This window comes from Hyperoodon ampullatus (assembly GCF_949752795.1).
Source record: "Hyperoodon ampullatus genome assembly, chromosome: 6".
Classification (NCBI taxonomy): Eukaryota; Metazoa; Chordata; class Mammalia; order Artiodactyla; family Ziphiidae; genus Hyperoodon; species Hyperoodon ampullatus.
The window spans coordinates 7,575,869-7,600,702 of record NC_136919.1 but is presented as its reverse complement, the minus strand read 5'-3'; the positions used below and the strand labels follow the sequence as shown (position 1 = coordinate 7,600,702).

Sequence of the window (24,834 nt, the reverse complement as noted above, 5' to 3'; positions counted from 1 at the left end):
GTTTGGTTGTTTTTTTTTTTTAAATTTAATTTTATTTATTTTTTATACAGCAGGTTCTTATTAGTTATCCCTTTTAAACATATTAGTGTATATATGTCAATCCCAATCTCCCAATTCATCCCACCACCACCACCCCCAGCCACTTTCCCCCCTTGGTATCCATATGTTTGTTTTCTACATCCTGTGTCTCCATTTCTGCCCTACAGACAGGTTCACCTGTACCGTTTTTCTAGATTCCACATACATGCGTTAATATACGATATTTGTTTTTCTCTTTCTGCCTTACTTCACTCTGTATGACAGTCTCTAGATTCATCCACGTCTGTACAAATGACCCAATTTCGTTCCTTTTTATGGCTGAGTAATATTCCATTGTATATATGTGCCACATCTTCTTTATCTATTCATCTGTCAGTGGGCATTTAGGTTGCTTCCATGACCTGGCTATTGTAAATAGTGCTGCAATGAACATTGGGTTGCATGTCTTTTTTTTTTTTTTTGCGGTACGCGGGCCTCTCACTGTTGTGGCCTCTCCCGTTGCAGAGCACAGGCTCCGGACACGCAGGCTCAGTGGCCATGGCTCACGGGCCCAGCCGCTCCACGGCATGTGGGATCTTCCCAGACCGGGGCACGAACCCGTGTCCCCTGCATCGGCAGGCAGACTCTCAACCACTGCGCCACCAGGGAAGCCCGAAAGCTGGATTTTAATTCCCTTGCTTAGCTGGCTAAGTGGCATTGTGGTTGAAATTCTTGATAGGAACAAAAGGCAAAGGTCTGATTGTCCTTTATGGATCTCTCATATGAGTGTGAATTTTCATTCTCTGCTCTGACAGTGCCCACCTTCCCCTCTAGGTGTGTGGGAATGCCCTTATGAAGCAGTACCAGGTCCAGTTCTGGAAGATGCTACTTCTCATCAAAGAGGACTACTTACCCAGGTATTAGACTTGTTGAGTAGACACCAGGGGATTTGGTAGGTGAAAACTTATGACATCAGATACCGTGGCTGCTGTTACATGCTGTTTCTGACTCAGTTAAGCACCTGTGTTAAGTGTAACATCTGCTCCCATCCGTCTCCTCTTTTTTATTTGAATAAACGCTTCTGAAGTCTCTCTTAAATATTGTTGACTAAATAAAAAAAACAAATTAGGAAGATCTTGGATTCAGATACCTGACATTTTTAAAACTCTCTTCTTTTCTAAACTCCCCCAGATAATCTGGGATAGTGATTACATGCAGTCATGCATGAAACCAAGGAGGCAAACCCCCTCAGTAAATCAGTTGGTGAAACTGATTGGTCAGCCAGGTTGCTTGACTCTGTCGTGGCATTCACCTTCAAGGACCCTTCTCACTCCTCTCAACTCACTGGCCTTTCCAAGTGGGGAAAGGCATTGGCAGCACCCATCCCACCTGATCACAAAGACCTTGGAAAGGAACAGTGCTCTTTTCTCCTTTATCCGCTTATTTGAAAAAAATGTTGAGGGACTTCCCTGGCAGTCCAGTGATTAAGACTCCATGCTTCCACTGCAGGGGGCATGAAAAAAGAAAAAAGAAAAGAAAAAAATGTTGAGACCATTTAGTAGAGCGACAGCATCCAGTGTAGACGACACGTCTGTGAGTCGTTTGATCCGCCCCGCCCTCCAGATCAGCAGGTCTCCTAACTCCTCCAAAAGAGAAGTGTGAGTCATAGCTGTGACTCACCTGTCTTCTTTCTCTCCCTGTAGGATTGAAGCCATCACCAGCTCAGGACAGATGGGTTCCTTCATACGCCTCAAGCAGTTCTTGGAGGTAAGATGCCCTTAGACCAGCACATCCCAGATTGTCGTCGGCTTCCAGTGCACCTGTGTCTGACGTGTCTTGCACATCCAGACTCTGACTGCGGTCTCTTCCTCTTGATTTTTCCGAACCCTACTTTTTTGTCCATCAACCCCTCTTCACCTTAAGGGCTGCCATTTCATTGTCTTCTTCCTACGTGTCATTGTCTATACTGCCCGTGGGGAAAAGCTCTCCTAAGAGATGAATAAAATACATGTAATGAATCTCATCTCACTGATACACTTTTTGCATGTTGGCCAAGGTTCTTTTCTCAGTCTCAGGTCTAGGGGACAGGTATGTGTGGTCACTTTTCTCCATGAGAACAGACTGCAGTTTGAGCCAGACTCCTGTCCTTTTTCCAAGTGCCAAAAAACTTTGCATTTTGGTACGTCTGCCAAGACAGCCAACTGACTTCCACTCTCCAGTAGCCCAGTTGGGGAAATTGCAATAGTGAAAGGTGAGGCCAGGCTGTGGGAGATGAGAGTGGGACAGACGTTAACAATACCCTGGCATTTGCCCTCCGCTGCAATTCATGCAGAAGGAGAAGTCTTATAGAAAACCTTTTTTTGTTTTTTTTCAATTAATTTTTATTGGAGTATAGTTGATTTACAATGTTGTGTTAGTTCCTGCTGTATAGCACAGTGAATCAGTTATACATAAACATATATCCACTCTCTTTTAGATTCTTTTCCCATATACGTCATTGCAGAGTATTGAGTAGTTTCCCGTGCTGTACAGTAGGTTCTTATTAGTTATCTGTTTTATATAGAGTAGTGTGTATATGTCGGTCCCAGTCACCCAATTTATCCCTCCCCCCACCCCGTAACCATACGTTTGTTTTCTACATCTGTGACTCCGTTTCTGTTTTGTAAAGAAGTTCATTTGTACTATTTTTTTTAGATGCCACATACAAGCGATATTATATGATATTTGTCTTTCTCTGACTTACTTCACTCAGTATGACAATCTCTAGGTCCATCCACAGTGCTGCAAATGGCATTATTTGGGGTTTTTTATGGCCGAGTAATATTCCATTGTATATGTATGTACGACATCCGTAGGACTTACTTCCACATGCTGTCCCTCAAAGTTTCTTCCAAACTTTAAGTGTTGGAAGCAGTGTTATCAGAGAATCATTCTGTTTTCCTTGTCTTTCCCTGACCAGGAATGTTTGGAGCACAAGGAGATTCCTGTCCCCAAGGGCTTTCTGACTTCCTCCTTCTGGCGCTCCTGATGTTACTCCGTCACCCACCATCACCATTTTGTTGCAAAGGGACGATAATTAAGCAGCTGAAGACAGCTGTATTTGGGAGAAGTCACGTCAATACATGTTTTGTGTATTTGTACCTTGTGACTAGGAGAGCAGATGTTCATGGGTCACAAATTAAGAGGTCCTTTAATAGATGTGATGACTTCTTAAAGGGGTCCGCATGACAGAGTAAGCAGAATTGGCCTTTCTCATTTTTGCAAAAAATTTGAAAAAAAAATTATGAGAAGAGTTTAGCACTTGATCTCACCCTTGATTTCCTTTGTTTCTAGTATCTTTCAGAAGGTAGGTTAATACCTTGACTATTTCACTCTGAGCTGAAGTGGCTTTCACTCCACCACCACACCCCAGCCCCTCCCCCTGTGCTGCCCCCCCATTCAGAATTCCCAGGAGGAGCAAAGACTCAAGGTCACCTTTAAAGTAGCAGGTAACAGATGAGGCCCAAACCCTCACATGCAGGACTGGGTTATGTTTGTTTTGCCTAGTCAGCTTGTGAAGTAATTATAAATTCAGAAGAAATGCCTGGTGTAGACATGGGCTAAGTCAGTCCCAAATTGCATCGGAGGTAGCTTAGTGTCTGGGATTAGGACTGTTAACACATGTTATATTGAACCAGGAAGCACTGTTTGTCCTCTTACTTTGGAATTTGGTTCCTGGATGAGTCGGGATGCATGAACCCAGCTTTTTGTTTTTCAATTTGAGTTAAGATGGGCTGAGATGGAGCTTGCAACATTGTACATGAGCTGAGCATCCATAAGCAATGAATCGGGTTTAATAAAGATGTTGGGGAAGAATTGAGAACTGCCTTATAATTGTTTTTACATGCTCTGAGTAATGAATGATGATAGATTTGCCTGACTAAAGCCACTACAAAAATCCAGAGTCTGGCTGTTCAGCTAAGAGTTGAGATTTGCTTTATGGAAAGACTCATTCTCTTGGATCTATTCCTCTGTAGTAGATGTTGTATGTGGGGTTGTGTTTCTTGTGGAGGATTCTCTGGTAATCTTGAGTCGCTCGAAGCAACCCATTCTGTGAATTATTGACTATAGTGCCAAAAGATAAGTAATAAAGCTTGATTTTTAAAAACCCCTTGCTGGTATCTAGTCGGTTCAGTATGATCACCTTCCTGTACCTGGAGCTGTGTAAATCATAAGGGGCATGGTGGTGCCCGAGTCTAGGTATAGAGTGGTATGTTTTTCCCTTTTTTGTCTTGACCTTCACCTTGGGAAAACTGCTTTTTTTCTGTCATTTCTTTCGTGTAATTATGTACCAGTAACTGACCCTGTTTTATCTAGCAGATGGGAAAGAATTAAAGTCTTTTGATGTGGACACAATGGAATGAACACTGGGGAAGGAGTCTAGAGACTTGGGTTCAATTCACTTAAAAAAAAATTTTTTTTCACATCTTTATTGGAATATAAATGCTTTACAATGTTATGTTAGTTTCTGCTGTACAATTAAGTGAATCAGCTATATGTATACATATATCCCATATCTCCTCCCTCTTGAGCCTCCCTCCTGCCCTCCCTATCCCATCCCTCTAGGTCATGACAAAGCATCATCAAGTTGATCTCCTTGTGCTATGCAGCAGCTTCCCACTAGCCATCCATTTTACACTTGGTAGTGTATATATGTCAGTGCTACTCTCTCACTTCGTCCCAGCTTCCCCTTCCCCCCCCGTGCCCTCAAGTCCATTCTCTACGTCTGCGTCTTTATTCCTGCCCTGCCACTAGGTTCATCAGGACCGCTTTTTTAAATTCCATATATATGTGTTAGCATACAGTATTTTTCTTTCTCTTTCTGACTTACTTCACTCTGTATGACAGATTCTAGGTCCATCCACCTCACTACAAATAACTCAATTTTTTTCCTTTTTATGGCTGAGTAATATTGCATTGTATATATGTGCTACATCTTCTTTATCCATTCATCTGTTGGTGGACATTTAGGTTGCTTCCATGTCCTGGCTTTTGTAAATAGTGCTGCAGTGAACATTGTGGTACACGACTCTTTTTAAATTATGGTTTTCTCAGGGTATATGCCCAGTAGTGGGATTGCTGGGCCATATGGTAGTTCTATTTTAGTTTTCGTTTGTTTGTTTGTTTTTGCAGTACACGGGCCTCTCACTGTTGTGGCCTCTCCCGTTGCGGAGCACAGGCTCCGGACACACAGGCTCAGCAGCCATGGCTTATGGGCCCAGCCGCTCTGCGGATGTGGGATCTTCCCGGACCGGGGCACAAACCTGTGTCCCCCGCATCGGCAGGCGGACTCTCAACCACTGTGCCACCAGGGAAGCCCCTATTTTAGTTTTTTAAGGAACCTCCATACTGTTCTCCATAGTGGCTGTATCAATTTACATTCCCACCAACAGTGCAGGAAGGTTCCCTTTTCTCCACACCTTCTCCAGCATTTATTGTTCCTAGATTTTTTGAGATGGCCATTCTGCCCAATGTGAGGTGGTACCTCATTGTGGTTTTGATTTGCATTTCTCAATAATTAGTGATGTTGAGCATCTTTTCTTTTTTTTTTTTTTTTTTTTTTTTTTTTTTTTTATTTTTTGCTTTATCACAAATTTAATCAGTTATATGTATACATATGTTCCCATATCCCCTCCCTTTTGCGTCTCCCTCCCACCCTCCCTATCCCACCCCTCCAGGCGGTCACAAAGCACCGAGCTGATCTCCCTGTGCTATGCGGCTGCTTCCCACTAGCTATCTACCTTACGTTTGGTAGTGTATATATGTCCATGCCGCTCTTTCACTTTGTGTTGAGCATCTTTTCATGTGCTTCTTGGCCATCTGTATGTCTTCTTTGGAGAAATGTCTATTTAGGTCTTCTGCCCATTTTTGGATTGGGTTGTTTGTTTCTTTAATATTGAGCTGCATGAGCTGCTTGTATATTTTGGAGATTAATCCTTTGTCAGTTTCTTCATTTGCAAATATTTTCTCCCATTCTGAGGGTTGTCTTTTCATCTTGTTTATGGTTTCCTTTGCTATGCAAAAGCTTTTAAGTTTCATTAGGTCCCATTTGTTTATTTTTGTTTTTATTTCCATTTCTCTAGGAGGTGGGTCAAAAAGGATCTTGCTGTGATATATGTCATAGAGTGTTCTGCCTGTTTTCCTCTAAGAGTTTTGTAGTGTCTGGCCTTTACATTTAGGTCTTTAATCCATTTTGAGTTTATTTTTGTATATGGTGTTAGGGTGTGTTCTAATTTCATTCTTTTACATGTAGCTGTCCATTTTTCCCAGCACTGCTTATTGAAGAGGCTGTCTTTTCTCCATTGTATTTTCTTGCCTCCTTTGTCAAAGATAAGGTGACCATATGTGCATGGGTTTATCTCTGGGCTTTCTGTCCTGTTCCATTGATCTATATTTCTGTTTTTGTGCCAGTACTGTATTGTCTTGATTACTGTAGCTTTGTAGTATAGTCTGAAGTCTGGGAGCCTGATTCCTCCAGCTCCATTTTTCTTTCTTAAGATTGCTTTGGCTATTCAGGGTCCTTTGTGTTTCCATACAACTTGTAAAATTTCTTGTTCTAGTTCTGTGAAAAATGCCATTGGTAATTTGATAGGGATTGCATTGAACCTGTAGATTGCTTTGGGTAGTATAGTCATTTTCACAGTATTGATTCTTCTAATCCAGGAGCATGGTATATGTCTCCATCTGTTTATGTTATCTTTGATTTCTTTCATCAGTGTTTTATAGTTTTCTAAGTACAGGTCTTTTGCCTCCTTAGGTAGGTTTATTCCAAGATATTTTATTCTTTTTGTTGCGATGGTAAATGGGATTGTTTCCTTAATTTCTCTTTCTTATCTTTCGTTGTTAGTGTATAGGAATGCCAGAGATTTCTGTGCATTACTTTTGTATCCTGCAACCTTACCAAATTCATTGATTAGTTCTAGTAGTTTTCTGGTGGCATCTTTCAGATTTTCAATTCACTTTTAGGTTTGTGACCTTGAGTGGGTCATCCACTCTCTGAACCTCAGTATCCCCACCTGTGAAACACAAGAATTGGACCAGTCACCAGATGAGTAGTTTTCAAATTGTGCTCAGTAGCGGTGCCTTAGGGCAGAGCTTCCCTGCTGTGTGTCATAGCATACTGATCTCTGTAGCCCATGGGGCCCGTGGCCATTTGACTTCCTCTCTCTACCTGTGCTTTACAGATGGCATTTTCTGTGCATCATGACGGAACAACTTGGGAAGCACTGACTTCAGGGTGTTGAGTGGATGGGGCTCAGCTGTATAGTCAGTCAGCATATGGCGGCTTTGTGCAAATTTTTAAAAGGCTTCCCTTCCTACTACTGCCATCTGCTGGAAAGCTGTTCTATTAATAACTATGAAAATGGAACCAGGAGGTGAGCAGTGCCTCTTACTGGAGTTAAGCAGCTCACATTTGCACAGCCTTTAATAGGACTAATGGGCCTGCATGGAACACTGGGATTCTCTCTGCCACAGCATTTTTGCTTTATGTGCTGTATATATTGGAGTTCTTTGTAAGATTACATATGGGAAAGTTCTGTCAAAAATGAAATATGGGGCTTCCCTGGTGGCGCAGTGGTTGAGAGTCCGCCTGCCGATGCAGAGGACACAGGTTCGTGCCCCGTCCGGGAAGATCCCACATGCTGCGGAGCGGCTGGGCCCGTGAGCCATGGCCGCTGAGCCTGCGCGTCCGGAGCCTGTGCGCCGCAACGGGAGAGGCCACAACAGTGAGAGGCCTGCGTACCACAAAAAAAAAAAAAAAAAAAATGAAATATGAAAAAAATCACTGGACAAGATGATCTCTAAGGTCTCCTCCACTTTGAATTTGTACCACTCCATAGCAAACACCTCTTACAATATTTGAATCTTCTTTCTCTAGACATGTTTAACAGTCTTGCACATGTCATTTAATGCTTGGTATTCCTATTGGGTTCTTGATGGTAAACCAAGAAAGGAGAGCATCAGGGAGGCCAGGTTTTCGATACTCACTGGTAGCGTTGCCTCCAGAGGTAGAGATTGCCGGCGATAGCGGTGACTCCTGGTGGAGAGTAGTGTCACATTTCTAAGAGTAGAATACCAAGGACTGCATTTGCCTTTAAGTTCAAGCGCTCACCTGCCTGCTTGCCTCCTTTCAAGTTTGACCTCATTTCTTAGGCTGAGTGCCCATATTTTTGTCTTATCATGGTCCTACATCTTTTTTTTATTAATTAATTATTTTCGGCTGCGTTGGGTCTTCGTTGCTGCGCGTGGGCTTTCTGTAGTTGCAACGAACGGGGGCTACTCTTCGTAGTCATGCGTGGGTTTCTCACTGCGGTGGCTTCTCTTTTTGCAGAGCATGGGCTTCAGTAGTTGTGGCTCACGGGCTCTAGAGTGCAGGCTCAGTAGTTGTGGCGCATGGGCTTAGTTGCTCCGCAGCATATGTGATCTTCTCAGACCAGGGCTCGAACCCGTGTCCCCTGCATTGACAAGCGGATTCTCAACCACTGCGCCACCAGGGAAATCCTGTCCTACATCATTTTAAAGCAAATTTGATGATGAATTGGAAATTCCAATGGGAGAGAAACCCAACACATCCCTTGGATAGAAGAATGGAGTTGTTCTGGAGGTTTCCCACCCACGTGCTAGGAGCTTTCCTCCACTTCTCAAGCTTCCTGTGGTGATAGCAGTGACGTAATTAGGTTTGGATGTCTTCTCTCTCAGTGCCAGGAAAACAGAGCTACAGAGCTTCCCACAGGTGCCTTATCAGGCTTGGCCATTCACTTCCCTTTTCTCTGTGCCATTAATGAATCCCTGATATTAGGTCCTGTGGACCTGCAGAAAGCAGATGAGAGCTATGGTCTCCCAGCTATGTGATGGATTTCCAGAAACACCCATTATAGAGGAATTTATAATACCATCTAGTTTACAGCCAGGCTCCATTTATTTTAAATATCAGTCTACACAGATGATGTATTCAAGAAACATTTTTCTTTTAGCTCCTTCAGGATGTTTACACTAAATGTAGTACATGATGCTGGATTGGAACCTGGTCCAGGAAAAAAAAGATCTTTCTGTGTGTTTGTCTTGTAAAGGATGTTGGGACAATTAGCAAAACTTGAATAAGGTCTGTATGTTAGATAACAGTATTATGTCAACATTAATTTCCTGACTTTGATCATTGTATTGTGGTTATAAAAAGAAAAGTACTTGTTCTTAAAGTACTTAGGGGTGACTGGGCATGATGTCTGCAACTTATTCTCAAATGATTCAGGGGGAAAATATCTACACGTGTGTGTATGTGTGTAAGTGTATACTATCAGAATAATAGAACAAATGTGGTCAATTGTTAACAAATTGGGGAATCTGGATGAAGGGTGTATGGGATTTCTTTCTATTACTCTTGTAATTTTTTACAAATTTGAAATTATTTCAAAATTAAAAGATAATCCTCTCCCCCACTTAAAAAACAAACAAACAACAGCAACAAAATCAGGCCTACAATTCTGATGAGGCGACAAATTCAAGGTCTAGAACCTACAACCCTGAAAACAGGACGGTGATGCCAAAGGTGACCTTGAAGCCATCAACCTGTAGCAGGGATGGGAAGTTGACTCTAAACAGGTTTTGCTGGGACGTCCCTGGTGGCGCAGTGGTTGGGAATCTACCTGCCATTGCGGGAGACACAGTTTCGAGCCCTGGCCCAGGAAGATCCCACATGCCGCAGAACAACTAAGCCCATGCGCCACAACTACTGAGCCTGAGCTCTAGAGCCCGCGAGCCACAACTACTGAGCCCACGTGCCACGACTACTGAAGCCTGCGCGCCTAGAGCCCATGCTCTGCAACAAGAGAAGCCACCGCAATGAGGAGCCTGCACACTGCAAGGAAGAGTAGTCCCCGCTCACCGCAACTAAAGAAAAAAGCCTGTGTACAGCAATGAAGACCCAACACAGACAAAAATAAATAAACATATTAAAAAAAAGATAATCCTCTCCCCCACTTAAAAATAAACAGCAACAACAAAATCAGGCCTACAATTCTGATGAGGTGACAAATTCAAGGTCTAGAACCTACAACCCTGAAAACAGGACGGTGATGCCAAAGGTGACCTTGAAGCTATCAACCTGTAGCAGGGATGGAAAGTTGACTCTAAACAGGTTTTGCTGGACTTCTCTGGTGGTCCAGTGGTTAAGAATCCACCTTCAGTTCAGGGGATGCAGGTTCAATCCCTGATTGGGGAACTAAGATCCCACATGCCACAGGGCAACTAAGCCCACGTGCCGCAGCTACTGAGCCCGCACACCCTGGAGCCTGCGTGCCACAAGTTCCCGCATGCCGCATCAAAGATCCTGTGTGCCACAACTAAGACCCGATGCAGCCAAATAAATAAGTAAATATTTTAAAAAATAAACGGGTTTTGCAAAATGCTTCCTACTTAAAGTGAAGTAGGTGACTGGGGGGTAGAATTTTAATTCAATGGAGAATGTGATTTACAAACTTGGAGTGCTTGATGGTTTGAACTAAAAGTTACCATAGTGCAGAAGATAGCTCCATTTCATCTAGGTCAGCTTTGTCCAGAAAGTTTTTCTACAGGATCCTAAAAAAAGTTCAGCAAAGAAGTTTGGCAGCTACTGTGTTAAAGGTAAACTAGGTGAAGTACTATATGAAATAAGAATGGCAGGATGTTGATAATTGTTGAAGCTGGGTGATGAGCAGATGGAGGTTCATTGTACTATTCCATTTTCTAGGTTTATCTTTGAAATCTTCCATAATAAAATGTTTAGATTATAAAGAAAAGAAAAAGGGCTTTTCTTGCAGGACTTTTTGGTGCCTTAACTATGATACTTTGAATTAACCTCCAAGAGTTTATATTGTTTCCCGAACTTACCATGGAACTCTTGAGCTTCTCTTGGGACTAGTATTTCTGAGAATATACTTTTTGAAATGCTTTAGTTGGAGGTTAGGATGGTCAAGAAGGTACCTTGAGATAGTGCTTGATCCAGATACTTAAAACTATCTGTAAATTTTTAAAAAGGAGATAAAAAAGTCCCCAAAGCCTTTTATTCTAGGTACCCACTGTGAACATCTCTTTAATCATCTCTGTGCTTATATACATGGATATACAAATATAGCTCTTAAGTAAATAGCTCTTAAGTAACTGACTGCCACTGTTCAATAACATCTTAGATATTTTTCAAGTCAATCAGTATGAACTATATCACCAATATAGTCTTGAATTAATGAATCTTAATTAACCATTTTTCAGTTGGTGACTAGCTGCTTCTAATTTTTTTTTACAATTATTAACATTCTTAAATATATTTTCTACCTTCTTAGGTTGTATTCCTAAATATAACATTGTGTCAAATGGCATGCAAATTTCATATGCTGATCCATATCGCCAAACTGCTCTTCCAGAAAGGTTCTACTTACATAAGCTCAAAATGGGTAAGATTTGTCAGAAATGAGGAGTGGGTGTTGGGAAAGAAGGACATTCTAATTTAGGGGGAAAGTATGAGCAAAAGCATGAAGTTGGAAGAATAAACAACCTGTTTAGGAAGTGGCTAAGCTCAGGTCCAGAGAAGAGCAGTAGGAAATAATGCTGTGGAAAGTTTGTGTAGGCTCCGGAATCTCTATTAAAATAGTGTGGGTGGGGACTTCCGTGGTGGCGCAGTGGTTAAGAATCCTCCTGTCAATGCAGGGGACACAGGTTCGATCCCTGGTCCGGGAAGATCCCACATGCCAAGGAGCAACTAAGCCCGTGTGCCACAACTACTGAGCCTGTGCTCTAGAGCCCACGAGCCACAGCTACTGAGCCTGCGTGCCACAACTACCGAAGCCCGCGCACCTAGAGCCCATGCTCCACAACAAGAGAAGCCACTGCAATGAGAAGCCCACACACCGCAACCAAGAGTAGCCCCCGCTTGCTGCAACTAGAGAAAGCCCACGTGCAGCAACAAAGACCCAACGCAGCCAAAAATAAATAAATAAATAAATGTATTTTTAAAAATAAAATAAAATATGGGCTTCCCTAGTGACGCAGTGGTTAAGAATCCGCCTGCCAATGCAGGGGACACAGGTTCGAGCCCTGGTCTGGCAAGATCCCACATGCCGAGGAGCAACTAAGCCCCTGCGCCACAACTACTGAGCCTGCACTCTAGAGCCCGCAAGCCACAACTACTGAAGCCTGCATGCCTACAGCCTGTGCTCTGCAACAAGAGAAGCCACTGCAATGAGAAGCCCACGCACCACAATGAAGTGTAGCCCCTGCTCGCCGCAACTAGAGAAAGCCCATGTGCAGCGAAGGAAGACCCAACACAGACAAAAATTAATTAATTAAATAAATTAAAATACTTATATAAAAATAATAAAAAATAAAATAAAATCGTTTGGGTGATTCGGTAGGCAGTGGGAAGCTACTAGAATTGTATTTATTTATTTATTTATGACTGCGTTGGGTCTTCATTGCTGCACGGGCTTTCTCTAGTTGCAGCGAGCGGGGGCTACTCTTTGTTGCGGTGCGTGGGCTTCTCATTGTGATGGCTTCTCGTTGCAGAGCACGGGCTCTAGGCGCGGGGGCTCCAGTAGTTGTGGCACACGGGCTTCAGTAGTTATGGCTCGCAGGCTCAGTAGTTGTGGCGCACGGACTTAGTTGCTCCGCAGCATGTGGGATCTTCCGGGACCAGGGCTTGAACCCGCGTCCCCTGCGTTGGCAAGCAGATTCTTAACCACTGCGCCACCAGGGAAGTCTGCTACTAGAATTTTTTGAGAAGGTTTCACATGGTTTATGAAACTAATTCTGTGTGTTCAGGATGAATAGGAAGGAGAGAGACTGTTGGGGCTTAAAAGGTGGTCCCGTGAGAGTACATACGGGAAATAAGCCAGCTGGATTAGGAAGATGTGCCAGGGGAGTGAGGGGCTCACCTCTCTGCTGTCACTTACAGTCCTGTTAGGCAAACCAGCCTGTTAAGTCCATGCTCCCAGCAGCTATCAGGCCTCTTCTCTAATGTGGCCCCTGATTTCAGAGGCAGTCATTGTAAAGTAATGTAACATTTACAGTTTAAAATTTAACATAAAGGGCTTCCCTGGTGGCACAGTGGTTGAGAGTCCGCCTGCCAACGCAGGGGACATGGGTTTGAGCCCTGGTCTGGGAAGATCCCACATGCCGCGGAGCAACTAGGCCCGTGAGCCACAACTACTGAGCCTGCGCGTCTGGAGCTTGTGCTCCACAACAAGAGAGGCTGTAACAGTGACAGGCCCGCGCACCGCGATGATGAGTGGCTCCCGCTCGCCTCAACTAGAGAAAGCCCACGCACAGAAACGAAGACCCAACACAGCCAAAAATAAATAAATAAAATTTAAAAATAAAAAGATAACATAAAATTTACAGTTTAAACCATTTTTAAGTGTACAGTTAGTTGTCTGGCATCAAGCACACTCACGCTGTTGTGTTAACCATCAACACCATCCATCTCCAGAACTTTCTCATCTTGCAAAACTGCCACTCTGTACCCCTTAAATACTAGCTCCCCATTTTCCTGTCCCCACAGGCCCTGGCAACCCCAGCTCCACTTTCTCTCTGTGAATATGACTGTTCTAGGGTTCTCCTGTAAGTGGAATCATACAATATTTGTCCTTTTGTGTCTGGTTTATTCCACTTAGCAGAATGTCTTCAAGGTTCTTCCAGTCACTGTTTTGAAGATCTGTGCTATTCCTTGCCAGCTCTGACACTGCAGAATCTCATCTGGGAAGAACTACAGTGCACCTGCCAGGGTGACTTCCCAATCGGCTCCCTTCTTGGGGGGCGGATAAAAGAGTGGTGCTTGCCTGTTAACTTTCGTGTGTGTGTGTGTGTGTGTGTGTGTGTGTGTGCGTGCTTGAGTGTTTTTGTGTTAGAGAGACAAAGAGATTCTCCCAGGGAACGTGGGCAAGTAAATTGCCATGGCCAGAGTATGTGAAAACATCATTACACTTAGTGTGTTTCCCAATGGTTGACCTCTCGAATGACTTGAAAAAGTATTGGGACTACCTAAATGCCTAAGCTTAGGGCACATATCAAACCTTCCTAGAACTGCTGGAATAGAAAAAGGAGCTTGGGGGAGTTCCCTGGTGGCCTAGTGATTAGGATTCCAGGCTTTCACTGCTGTGGCCCAGGTTCAGTCCCTGGTCAGGGAACTGAGATTCCACACGCCGCAAAGCACAGCCAAAAACAGAAGAAAGAAAAAGGAGCTCGGAATTCAGTCTTAACTGTACCCCCACCTTTGCAAGAGGCTGGGATGGACATGATTAGATTGGTTACAGAGACGCTATGCTGCCCTTTTTTGTTTTTGTTCTGAATGAGCGGCTCTCAGAAAACAAAGAAAGCCAGTGTCTGCTTTATCATCTCCTTCCCCACACCTAGCAGAGTGTCAGGCATATGGTGAAATTGGTGGGAGGTGAGGTAGGCAGACAGTAGAACACAGGAAGGAGGGCTTTCTAAATGTCTCATTTCCAGTACCAAATGCGGACGGGGTGGGTGACTGGGTGGGCGACTGGGTGGGCGCTACACAGGGCTAGAGGCACTGGGTTTTGGCCACGTCTCAGATCAGACAAAGGACTGACAAATAAGACTTTCATTTCTGTATCAATACAGAAGCTGTCTCTCAGATCTCAAATCTGTTTTGCGCCTGGTAAAAGCAAAACCCCCATTTCACTAGGAGGCCAGATTGATGTAAAAGAAAAATCCTTCCTTTTTGCAGCTTCTGTCCACAGCCTTGAGCCCCGTTCTTTGCTGGAGCAGACGGTCTTGGAAATTTTGGAGAGCTATGATTGTGTTAGCCATTTTGTACCCAGAGCTGAGTATTTGGTTAAACATTTTGCTGCTACCCACTGGAGAAGACGCCATCAGCTGTTCCCAGAAATGCACACCCCAGGCAGGAGTTACCCAGTCCTGTTTTCTCTACATGGAAGATTGCAGGAAATGCCTCTCAGCTCCTATGTCTTTCCTCCAGATTCTGTAAAGCTGCTTCTGGGGTGTGGCCACTCCTTTTCTTTTCTCTGCACTCTGGTAGAGTAAGGGAATTGGGGAGCTTTCCCTCATTATCAGGGCTCCAGCCGGAGCAGCTCAGAAACCCGATTACAGATCCCAGGCACAGGGAAGAAGCCAAACTACTGAGGACCAAGAAGCTCAGGGCTGGGCTCGGGCCCAAGTTCTGGTGCAGTGCCTAGTGCCTTTATATTTATTTAAAGGGGAGAGTGCTTGGTAACCAGGAGGCTGAGGCCTTCCTGAGCTGCAGAGCTCCTGGTCTGCCTGACTGCACAGGAATGATCTGGATGCTACACTATGGCTGTCGCCCAGCTGTCATGGGGGTGGGGAAAGGCGTCCTACTTGAGGGCTTCTAGCTACAGAGCCAGGCCCTTAAACTGCTAAGACTATAAGGAACAGAAATTCCAGAAATCCTGTTTTCCTTTTCTCAGCATTCCAGCATCCACCATCACGATGCCTCCCTTTCCTATGGCAAGGCAGTATAGCACACTGTTTAAAAGAAGGTTCTGACTGCCCGGATTCAAATCCTTGCTTTTCCTCTTGCTAGCTGCCTGACCCAGGGCAAGAGACCTAGCTTCCATGTCAGGGCTCCTTTGTAAAATGAGGAAATAATACCTAAATCATAAAATTATTGCAAAAAGATTTTTTAAAAAGGCAACACACATAGCATAGTGCTTGGTACATAAGGAAAGGTCAATTAATAATGGCGAGAAGAATCAATGTCTCATTTATAAAATAGAGCTAATGCATCCTATTCCACTGCTGAGTTGTCCGAAAGCTTTTGATGTGAGAATATAAGAAATTATTAACTCTTCAAATCTCGGAATGACAGACATAAACACCAAATTAGTCGGCTTTATTTTTTATGATCGGATTCGGCCTTTTCTTACCACCTTCTCAAACCCGGAGCCCCAAATCATCCTCGGTTTCTTGACCCCAACTCCCACCAGAGAAGGCTGACTTGGGGCCCTGGCACCAGCCTTCTCCTAGGGAAAGGGGGAAGGAGGAAGAGAAACACACGGGTGATCTCACCCTTTGGGACTGGGCGTTTTTCCGGCTGGGACGCGCAGCATCCCCAGCCAGACTGCGACGATGGCCCTGCCCCGCCCTTCGCTGCAGTCCTGGAAGGGCTCCCAGCGGCGGAGGGGTGGGCTGCCGAAGATTCTCTGCAGGGCGGGGAGGGGCAGGATTAGAGGATGCCAACTGCGGGGAGGGCGGTGCAGCTGGAGCATCTCTGCCCGCCTGGGCGGAGGCAGCGACTCCACTGCACCATCAACCCCCACCCCTGGCGCGCGCACTTTTCCTTCCCCACCCTGCCGCGGCCCTCCCGAGGCTCGACTCTTCCGCCGCATTGCCGCTTCGGCTCCTTCCGGGAGCGCTCGGCCCTTTCCGCCGGGTGATCGGGCAGCGAGCAGGCGGGAGCTCCGCCCCATTTGGTCGGCCGGCGCTCGCCCCCGCCCCTCGCGCCGCGCTGCGGCGCTTCCCCCGAGCTCGCGACCGCCCGCCGCCGGAACGCGCGTGTCCGCCTATAAAAGAGGCAGGGCGCGCGCGTCGCCGCCAGTACCCGCTGCGGAGCGAACGGGGAGGAACGGCGGCCTCTGAGCCCCGTCGGTTCCTCCAGCACCCCCGGCCCGACGCACCCACTGCCCCCACCCCCAGGAGCCGGTGAGAGGGGGAGCGGGCGAACTCAGGGCGGGAGCGAGGCCCGAGGGCGGCCGACCCCTGGGCGGGGAGCCGGACGGCCCGTGGGGCAGGGCGGGGCCAGCGCACGGACAGGTGAGCCCGGCCGGCCTCGCCGCTACCTCCGTCGGGCGGGGAACTGGGCGAGCCGGCTGAGACCGGCTTGTGGTGCGTGGGCTGCGGAAGAGTCGCCGGGCCGAGCCTGGGCGCCAGCCGCTGGAATGTCATTGACTGGGCGGAGGGGGCGGCGAGGACGCCGGGTCCTTCCCCGCAGCCCAGTCTGGCTGCGGCCCCGCCCTGCTCCATCCGGCTGCGGCAGGTGGGGTGGGGGCTTCCTGGTCCGGATCGTTTCTCCATCCCCCTCTCCGCAGAGCGCTCCCCCCACCGCCCCCGGTCCCTTCCCTCAGTGGGGAACGACTTGTGCAGCTCCTTTTCTCAAATCCCCACCAGCAATGCCGGCCCAGCCCTTGAAGGAGGAAAATCTGGGAGTATAGGGCTCTTTGACCTTAATTTCGTCCTGTGTGGCGGTTCTTGGCCTTCTCTGGACGGAGAGGTCCGAGACCGGCCATCTCCGTTTCTTATCTGTAATAAACATATTTTTCTTACCCAACTGTGATTTGCTTGTAAATAGCAGGTAGGTGCGGCGCTTGCTTTGTATGAGACCCAAACCAAATAACTTAATAGCTTAGAGTTCTTTTTTTTTTTTTTTTCTTGCCCCGAGACCGGGTCTTTCGAGTCAAGGACATTATTATTTGTCAAAAATTTTACAGCCATGCCGGTGTTGAATGATAGAGCAGCCTTTTGTTTGAAAGCGGTCCCTGCGAATTTCATTAGATGCTTCCCAAAGAAAATTGCTTTTCAAAGTCTCTGAAGTACTGGGTTAAAATGTATTTTAAACAAAGGGCTTGTCAAGGTTAAGGGTTGAATATGTTTTAAATTAAAGGCTTGAATAGCTCAGGAAGCTGGGTTGAGATGATGCTTGAACTGGCCAACACCTTGTCAAATCTCTTTTGTGTAATAGATCCTAAACTATGTAGGCCCTTTGTTCTGTCTTCATCATGGTATTTTAGAAAAACTTACCATGATGGCTGTTAGGGAAGAAGAGAAGAGAGACCATATGAAATATTTTCAGAATGTGTTGAGAAATTGCGTCGTCATAGCAATTGTACTTAACTAAAACAGAATGTGTCAAAGATGGAAGGGTGGGAGTGTCTGCAGCCAGGAAACAGAAAACCTGAAGAAAAGCGGTGGGAACGCTCAGCTGTATGAAGCCATCGAGCCAAGGTTCCAACTCATCAGACTAGTCATGTATTTTCCCTTTTGTCTGCAGCTCATGTCAGCTTTTGGAAGGTCAAATTGAAGTCCGAGTTTTAAAAATGTGCGGCAGGAAAATAAAAACGTGCTGCAGTAAGGGCCTCTGTGCAGGAAATTAACAGTAAGCCTTTTTAGTAACTGGGCCAGTATTACTCAAAGGGACCCTCAAAGTGTGTTAGCTGTTATCCAGGGACCTAGATGGAGAGCCGAGACTCAGAAGGTGGATTTGCTCTCTGCTGCACAGGTGTGAGGCAGACCTGCAGTAAACGGTCAGCTGGGTAACATTCTCCGATATGCTTTTGGTCTTTGGCAGGGCGTTTGTAGGAATCGAATAATTAGCAACCTGATGCGTCACAGGCTCACAATATGAGCTTGTCAAGCAATCTCATGAACAGGTTTAGGTGGGGAGAGCTGTTTTTAAGTATATCTTTTGGTTCCCTGGGTTAGGCTTTCCTCTGCTTTTCCTTTACCTGCCTTCTTCCCTTGGGCGCGGGGGCGGCGGTGGGGGGGGCGACTGCAGATGCTGAGAAGTGGGTGTCAGGACTAATCCCCAGTCTTGTCATTGCTGAACCTGCGCTAAGGGCAGTGGGCACGAATCCGGCCTCGTAATCAATCCTCCGTGGGCTATGCGAGGACTCTGCTAGTCGTGCGGTGGGTCTGCTGCAGCCCATCAGCTGTGGTCGGAGTAGGTAGAAGAATGCAGCACCCTGATGGCAAATGCCGACTCCAGGAATGCAGACGAGGCCCACAGAACTGATCGCTTGGGGCCGGTGGGCAGGAGCAGCTGCGTTTGTACTTCCCTTCCACCTCGTTTGCATACTCCTCTTGTATGGGTTTTGAACAGGAAATAGTATTTTGTGAAGGAAGTATCCCAGTAAACTAGGCCCAAGTTCGATCTTTGTAGCTTGAGTTCGTTCTTGTTTCTGATGACTTCACAAAATTATGCTATTTTATTACTGAATGGAAGGGGGTACAGAAATCATCTAGTGCTGGGAATCTCAGCTAATGTATCGGAACGTGGATTGGGGGAGTGCACGTCTAGAAAAGGGATATTTAGTAGTATTCAGGATTATTTGAAAATTGGGAAACTGAGACCCAGAAGAGGGTATGACGTGGCCAAGCCAGCACATCTGCTCAGACCAGAGAACCTTGGTTCTTTCTGCATTTTCAATTCCTGGTTTTGAAGCTCTGTAGAATGAGAAGGGCGCTGGGAAAATAGCTGAAATTTGATTTTTAACTGTATTCACATATTTTTAAAGATCTGTTTTCTTCATTGTGAAATTATCGTGTTCAGTTTGCCCTTAGAAGCTTGTTATCTCGCCCTTCGCCCGCCCTCTTCAGACGCCACATTTCTCCATCATGTTGTCACCGTTTCGTAAACGCAGAGTCCAGGTATTTGACCAGCATGCAGGAAATGTGTTACCTTTTCGGTTTTGCCTGGCTTGCAGTGAAGACTCATATGTGTCAAAGAGGTTGAATGATCCAAAGAGCAGGGGGAAAACACCCTGCCTGCATGACCTGTTAAGCAAATTGGTTAGGGTTTGGGCTTTTGTTTATTTTCTTTGATGTTACATGAACAAAACTCTTAGTAGATTTATTCTAAAATTTCCAAAGCCTTCGTTTTTTTACCTTCCTCTCTTTAAGGCATGAATATATTAATTTCTTATCACCCTACTGGTGTCTGCATGTGCTGTTTGCTAATTTTTTTTATTGATGGTTACTTGGTTCTTAAAAACCAAGGGACTAAACACATAGATATTTAGAAAAAGTAATCTGAAAACATGTAAAAATCGTGTTTTTCAATTTGACAAATATTGTAAACTTGGGTCTGTTTCCTGTTTCCATGGATTTACGTTTTTTGCCACAATCCTTACAATGAAATGGAACTTGGATTTTCTTGTTTATAAAAAAGCTCACTACCCATGTTTTTATTTGTGTACAATTTTTAAGTGTTTGCTAACTTGGACCTTTTTCAGAAAGAAAAATGCTTAAAATTAATGTCTTGATATCCCATAAGCAGAAATATAAGCTCTGCAAATTTCTAGTGATTATGGGTGATAAATCCGAGGCAAGCCCTTTGGTTAATTGTTTAAACAAGGTTTTTTTAAAATGGGCACGTTGTACCTTTTTCTGTTTTGAATCTCAGTAACAATATTTTGCACTTAAACACCTCTCATCTGGATTTTACAGGTTATAAAAGGTAAGTAGCAGCAAGGTAGTGTTTGGGAGGCATTCAGAAGTAAGTTTTCTCAACCTTGCTTGGCGTTTCTGGATTTTGATGCAGTGCAGTATGAATCTTTTGCTTCTTTAAGCTAAGTCCCTGCTCACCTCTGCGGAATCCTGCTAACAAGTTGAAATGAATTAATCAATTTGAAGGCTGACGTGCAGATCTACAATCCTGATTGGAATGTGGTTTAAGCAAAAATATTTCTGGTTTTTCCATGGTTAAAATTCTTAACTTATATATTATTTACCTCTTTGCTTACTCTCAGGTCTACCACTAAAATCTGCAGCCGAGCTGGTTTTGACTTAATTCACTTAATCTGAGAATCAGTTGGCGTCAGATTTTATGGTGCTCACCAATTCTTGGGTGCTTTGTTCTCGGGGAGCCCTTCCGCATCCGTGGATGTAGTTCTCCTGCTTTGGAAATGTAAACTGTGCTGGCTTTCTAAGCCAGGGAAAAAGGGCATTGTTGCTTCTGCACCTTTGGGCTCTGACTAAGCAAGAAAAACAGAACTGATGGATGGTTCCTCTGACATTTTGCTCTGGGTGATGTTTATGAATTTTTCCATAGAGCCAAATGCTCTCTTCATCCTGTTAGTCCTGAAAATCCCTTTCCCTGCAAAACAATATATCTGATGTCCTGCCTGAGGTCTGAATTCATCTTGCAGTGTTCCAAACGCCCCTGTCTGCCACATTCAGCTCGCTAAGATGTCGGCACTCCCAGACCTTTGTTTCCAAATAGGCACTCCTCTTGTCTTCATGACAGTTTTACTCTCTTCTGAGGTTCCAGAGGGAAACTCTTGACTAGTGAATTCTTCCGCTGTCCAGGATCTGCGTGAGGGTGTCCTAAGCTACTCACTCCCTGCAGGTGCCAAGTGAGCAGAGTTGGAAGCATTTGACCTTTGGTTTGAAAGTGTCTCCACAGTCTTTCCTGTTGCTTAACAGTGTCCTTCCCACCCACTGCCTCTCCCCGCCCTCCGGAGACAGACACCTCCCCTTGCTCAGTGGTCTTATAGCTTCTGTGGATGAGGGTAAGACTTTAAAAACGTCCCTAAGTACATAGCAAGAACTGCCTCGAACAGCTGTCTGTCGGCGGTTGTCAAGAAGACAAAGATATTAATTAATGGCTAGCTTCTTTTGTAGGAATCATTTTCCATTGATAATGTGTATTAAGTTGGTGTTGGTTATGAGGAGTCATTCTCGTGCATGACTTTGGATTAAACCAGAACTTTCTAGCCAAGGTTCATATCTTGGCTTTCTTCTCAGAGATCTAGCTGTATTGTAAGAATGCTGACAAGTTCTTTTTATTTATTACAATAGAGGACATGGTTGTAATTCCTGTTTTATCCTCTGGGCTCAATTCACATTACTTGCTGAATGATGCAGCTAACATTCTGACTGCTGCATTGCAGCAGCATGTAAAAATAGCCAGTCTTCTCTAATAATTATTTGCCAAAATATGACCTTTTTTCTTCAGTTCCCTTAAATGGGAAGCTGTCCTTAAACAGAGAGTACATTTAGCCCTTCGTCTCCCCTCCTTCATTAGCCACAAACATAGACCTGATTGACAAAATCAGAGTTGAGATAAGCAGTCAGTTGATTGCTGTCCTGGAATTTGGCTCCTTCGAGGTTTTTAGGCAGTTAGTGGAATAGATAGATAGGCTGGTATGGTTGGAGATTTTTTTTTTTTTTTTTTTTTTAATGGCACATTTCCCAAAGTCTTCCTTTCTAGCTCTCAGAAGGTGTTAATCCCATTAAGGCTGGGAACAGCCCAGGGCATTCTCTGTGGAGGCCGCCCTATCAGCCAACTGCACATTTCTGGCCTGGGGTGGAGTTCTTGCAGTGTGCAGCAGCCTCAGGGAACACGGTGCACACAGGCAGAGTCCAGAAAATTCCACTAACTCTCACAGAGTTTCGGGTGAGAGGTCATAGCACCTCTGGGTGGCAATAGTTCTTTGGAGATAGGAGATTTTTTCCTGTGTTTAATGTGGTCTGTGGAAATAAGCCATTTAGGAGCAAAGAGAAACTGGAACTTGTATAGAGACAGCTCCCAATCAGGAGAAGGGGTGGGGAGGAACTGCCATTACCCTGTCATCCTTGGCTCCTGTAATCATGCGAATGAAAGCTCTGAGTACCCACAGCAGTGGGAGAGCACTGCTGACTTTCAGATGCCCAGCTCCCTGCAGACAGCCAGTTGTGACTTGGCCAGGCTCCCACCTCCTGGCGTCAGCTGATCTGCTGCAGGAAAGAAAAGTCCATTATTGCCTGACCAAAGCACTTGGTATAGAATTGACTTGTTCTACTTCACTGGGGTGACAAAGAGGGCCTTTTAGGTTGGTTCATTTCAGCAGGGCCTCGCTGGACCGTCTCCCTGGATTGGTGGGGTCGGATCAGCGAGCGGAGCCCAGGCCGAGGGGCTTGCTCGGGGGAACTTCTCAGTATTGTTATGCTGGGAATTCTTTTTTCATCAGAAAGGGCTGCTTCCGAATGTGATCGTTGAGAGATTTCCGTGGCAGCTAAAGGAAATGCAGTGAATCCTGTCATCTGGGGCGGCAGGACAAACACCATAGACATTAATCTAAAGACTGAGGCATGGTGTAGGAAGGCATATACAGTGGAGCTATTGTTACATGCATAACTAGCTATACATTCCTTGGAAATTTTATAAGCAAGCAAATTAGACACACAGGTTCCTACTGTTTCTCCACCTAACTGTTTCTGGAGAGATGAGAACAAAGGAAGTGTATAAATTATTCTTAACACTAATTGTTTACTAACTTTAAGAAGACTCAATCTTAAAAAAATTAATTTTGATTTTTTAAAATAATTCATATATGCTCCTACCCCCTTTTTTTCCCCCCTCAAGTGGGGATGGAAAAGATAAGAGGTAGTAAAGGGAGTTAATAAATAACTGAACAGCCTTTAATAAAGAGTGTGTCGGCTCCAATCATGGTAAGAATCACCGGTTCTAGCATGCTGGTCTGGAAACCGTAGCATCCTGGGTCACCCTAGCTCTACAACTTGCTTATTAGATGATCTTTTGTCTCCTGACCACTTAATAATGAAGTGACAGCAGTTTCTCTATTTCTAAGCTCAGAGTGTAATTGACTCTAAATGTGTGCTGAGTTCTGTGGTCAGAGAGTAAGATAAGGTCTCTTTTATAGTCCCTTAGGAACTCTAAATTCCCTAAAGAACTTACAAAAACGCAGGGAGAAGACAGTAATCACGTGGCAGAATGTGACGTGATGTTGCTCTAAGGGGGCCAGAGAGGGAGCGAGGGCTTCTGATTCAGGGCAGCAGAGAGGACAGCGTAGTTGCTTTAGACTTGGAGGGGTTTGAATGGTATTAATGGTCGAGCTGGGAGTGGGGGAGAAGAGAACATTTTGGCCAGAGGGAACTTTCTGGTTTGGGAAGTGGACCTGCCCGGGGCCTGTAACTTGGGGTTGATGAGGGAGTTTGATGTAAGGTATGCCTGGAGCAGGTCACGCAGGTGAATGTGGCCAGATCCGGTAGTGATTCTTGTCAGGGATCCCAAAGAGGCTGATGTCCTAGGGCGGCAGCGTAAACCAGAACTGCCCTGTTCTTAACAGACGTTTCCTTTGTCAAGGTTACCCTCAGTTTTTGGCTTTAAGGACTCTCTTGAAGCCCATTTTAAGAATAGAAACTAGTTTTTTCAGACACGGCTATCTATTGATGATACAAAACTGTGCCTTCTTGAACTTGATTTCCCCAAGGTCCCACCCTGCCAGCGTGAAAAGAGCAGTTATCCGGGTGTGGGCCACCCAAGCTCAGTAATTCAGGTCTGGTCATTAGGTTGACACCCCGTTGTGTAGCTTCAGTCAGCACATTCCAGCTGTTCATTCAGCCACGAAATCTAGCTGTTACCTGGCCAGAATTCCAGTTTGACGATACAGAAATGAAACTGGGGTGGACTACTGAGCGCTCTCCACCCTTCACAGAGGAGCTCAGGGCTGCTTCTCTAGCACTCAAACAAACATTTGTTAATGACATCTGTCTGCTAGAAATCGGGATACAATTGGGACTTCACTGGTGGTCCAGTGGTTAAGACTACGCCTTCCAATGTGGGGCATCAGGGAGCTAAGATCTTGTGGCCAGAAACCAAAATGGAGAACAGAAGCAGCATTGTAACAAATTCAATAAAGACTTTAAAAATGGTCCACATCAAAAAAATCTTAAAAAAAAAAAAGAAATCGGGACACAACAACAAAGATTGCATTGCTCAGTCTCATTATACCGTGAGAAGTATGTGCAAGTGCTTTGTAAATCTACAGAAAAATGTGATTAAATCAGAGAAGGAGGGAGGGAGGGAGGGAGGGAAGGAGCCTTGAGTCCAGCTTGGTAAGGAGGCCAGATCCCTGCAGCTTCCTCATTTCAGCTCCTATTGAGACATGAATGGGAGTTGTCCGGACAGAGGAGAGACAGAACATTCTGGGCAAAGGAAGCCTGAGCAGCTGACTTGGAGTCTTTAGAGAGAATCATGTGTTTGGGAAGAGAGTATTTCTCTGTGCCAAGAGGGTATGGGGCATGCATGGGTCA

The 24,834-nt window shown here is 45.1% G+C and overlaps 2 protein-coding genes across 4 annotated transcripts in view; both read left to right on the top strand.

Moving 5' to 3' along the window:
• GLE1 (GLE1 RNA export mediator) overlaps positions 1–3,087 on the top strand; it is a 39,778-nt gene extending 36,691 nt beyond the window's left edge. For both annotated transcript variants that reach the window (XM_079706290.1, XM_079706289.1), the window contains exons 14-16: positions 853–935; positions 1,722–1,785; positions 2,978–3,087. In XM_079706290.1, the coding sequence (XP_079562416.1) occupies positions 853–935; positions 1,722–1,785; positions 2,978–3,046 (216 nt within the window). In that variant the 3' untranslated portion in view covers positions 3,047–3,087. The remainder of the gene's footprint in view (positions 1–852; positions 936–1,721; positions 1,786–2,977) is intronic.
• Positions 3,088–19,413: 16,326 nt separating this feature from the next.
• The window catches only part of SPTAN1 (spectrin alpha, non-erythrocytic 1), a gene marked incomplete at its 5' end in the record, with an annotated part of 58,763 nt that continues 53,342 nt past the window's right edge, over positions 19,414–24,834 (top strand). For both annotated transcript variants that reach the window (XM_079706839.1, XM_079706838.1), the window contains one exon: positions 19,414–19,446. In XM_079706839.1, the coding sequence (XP_079562965.1) occupies positions 19,414–19,446 (33 nt within the window). The remainder of the gene's footprint in view (positions 19,447–24,834) is intronic.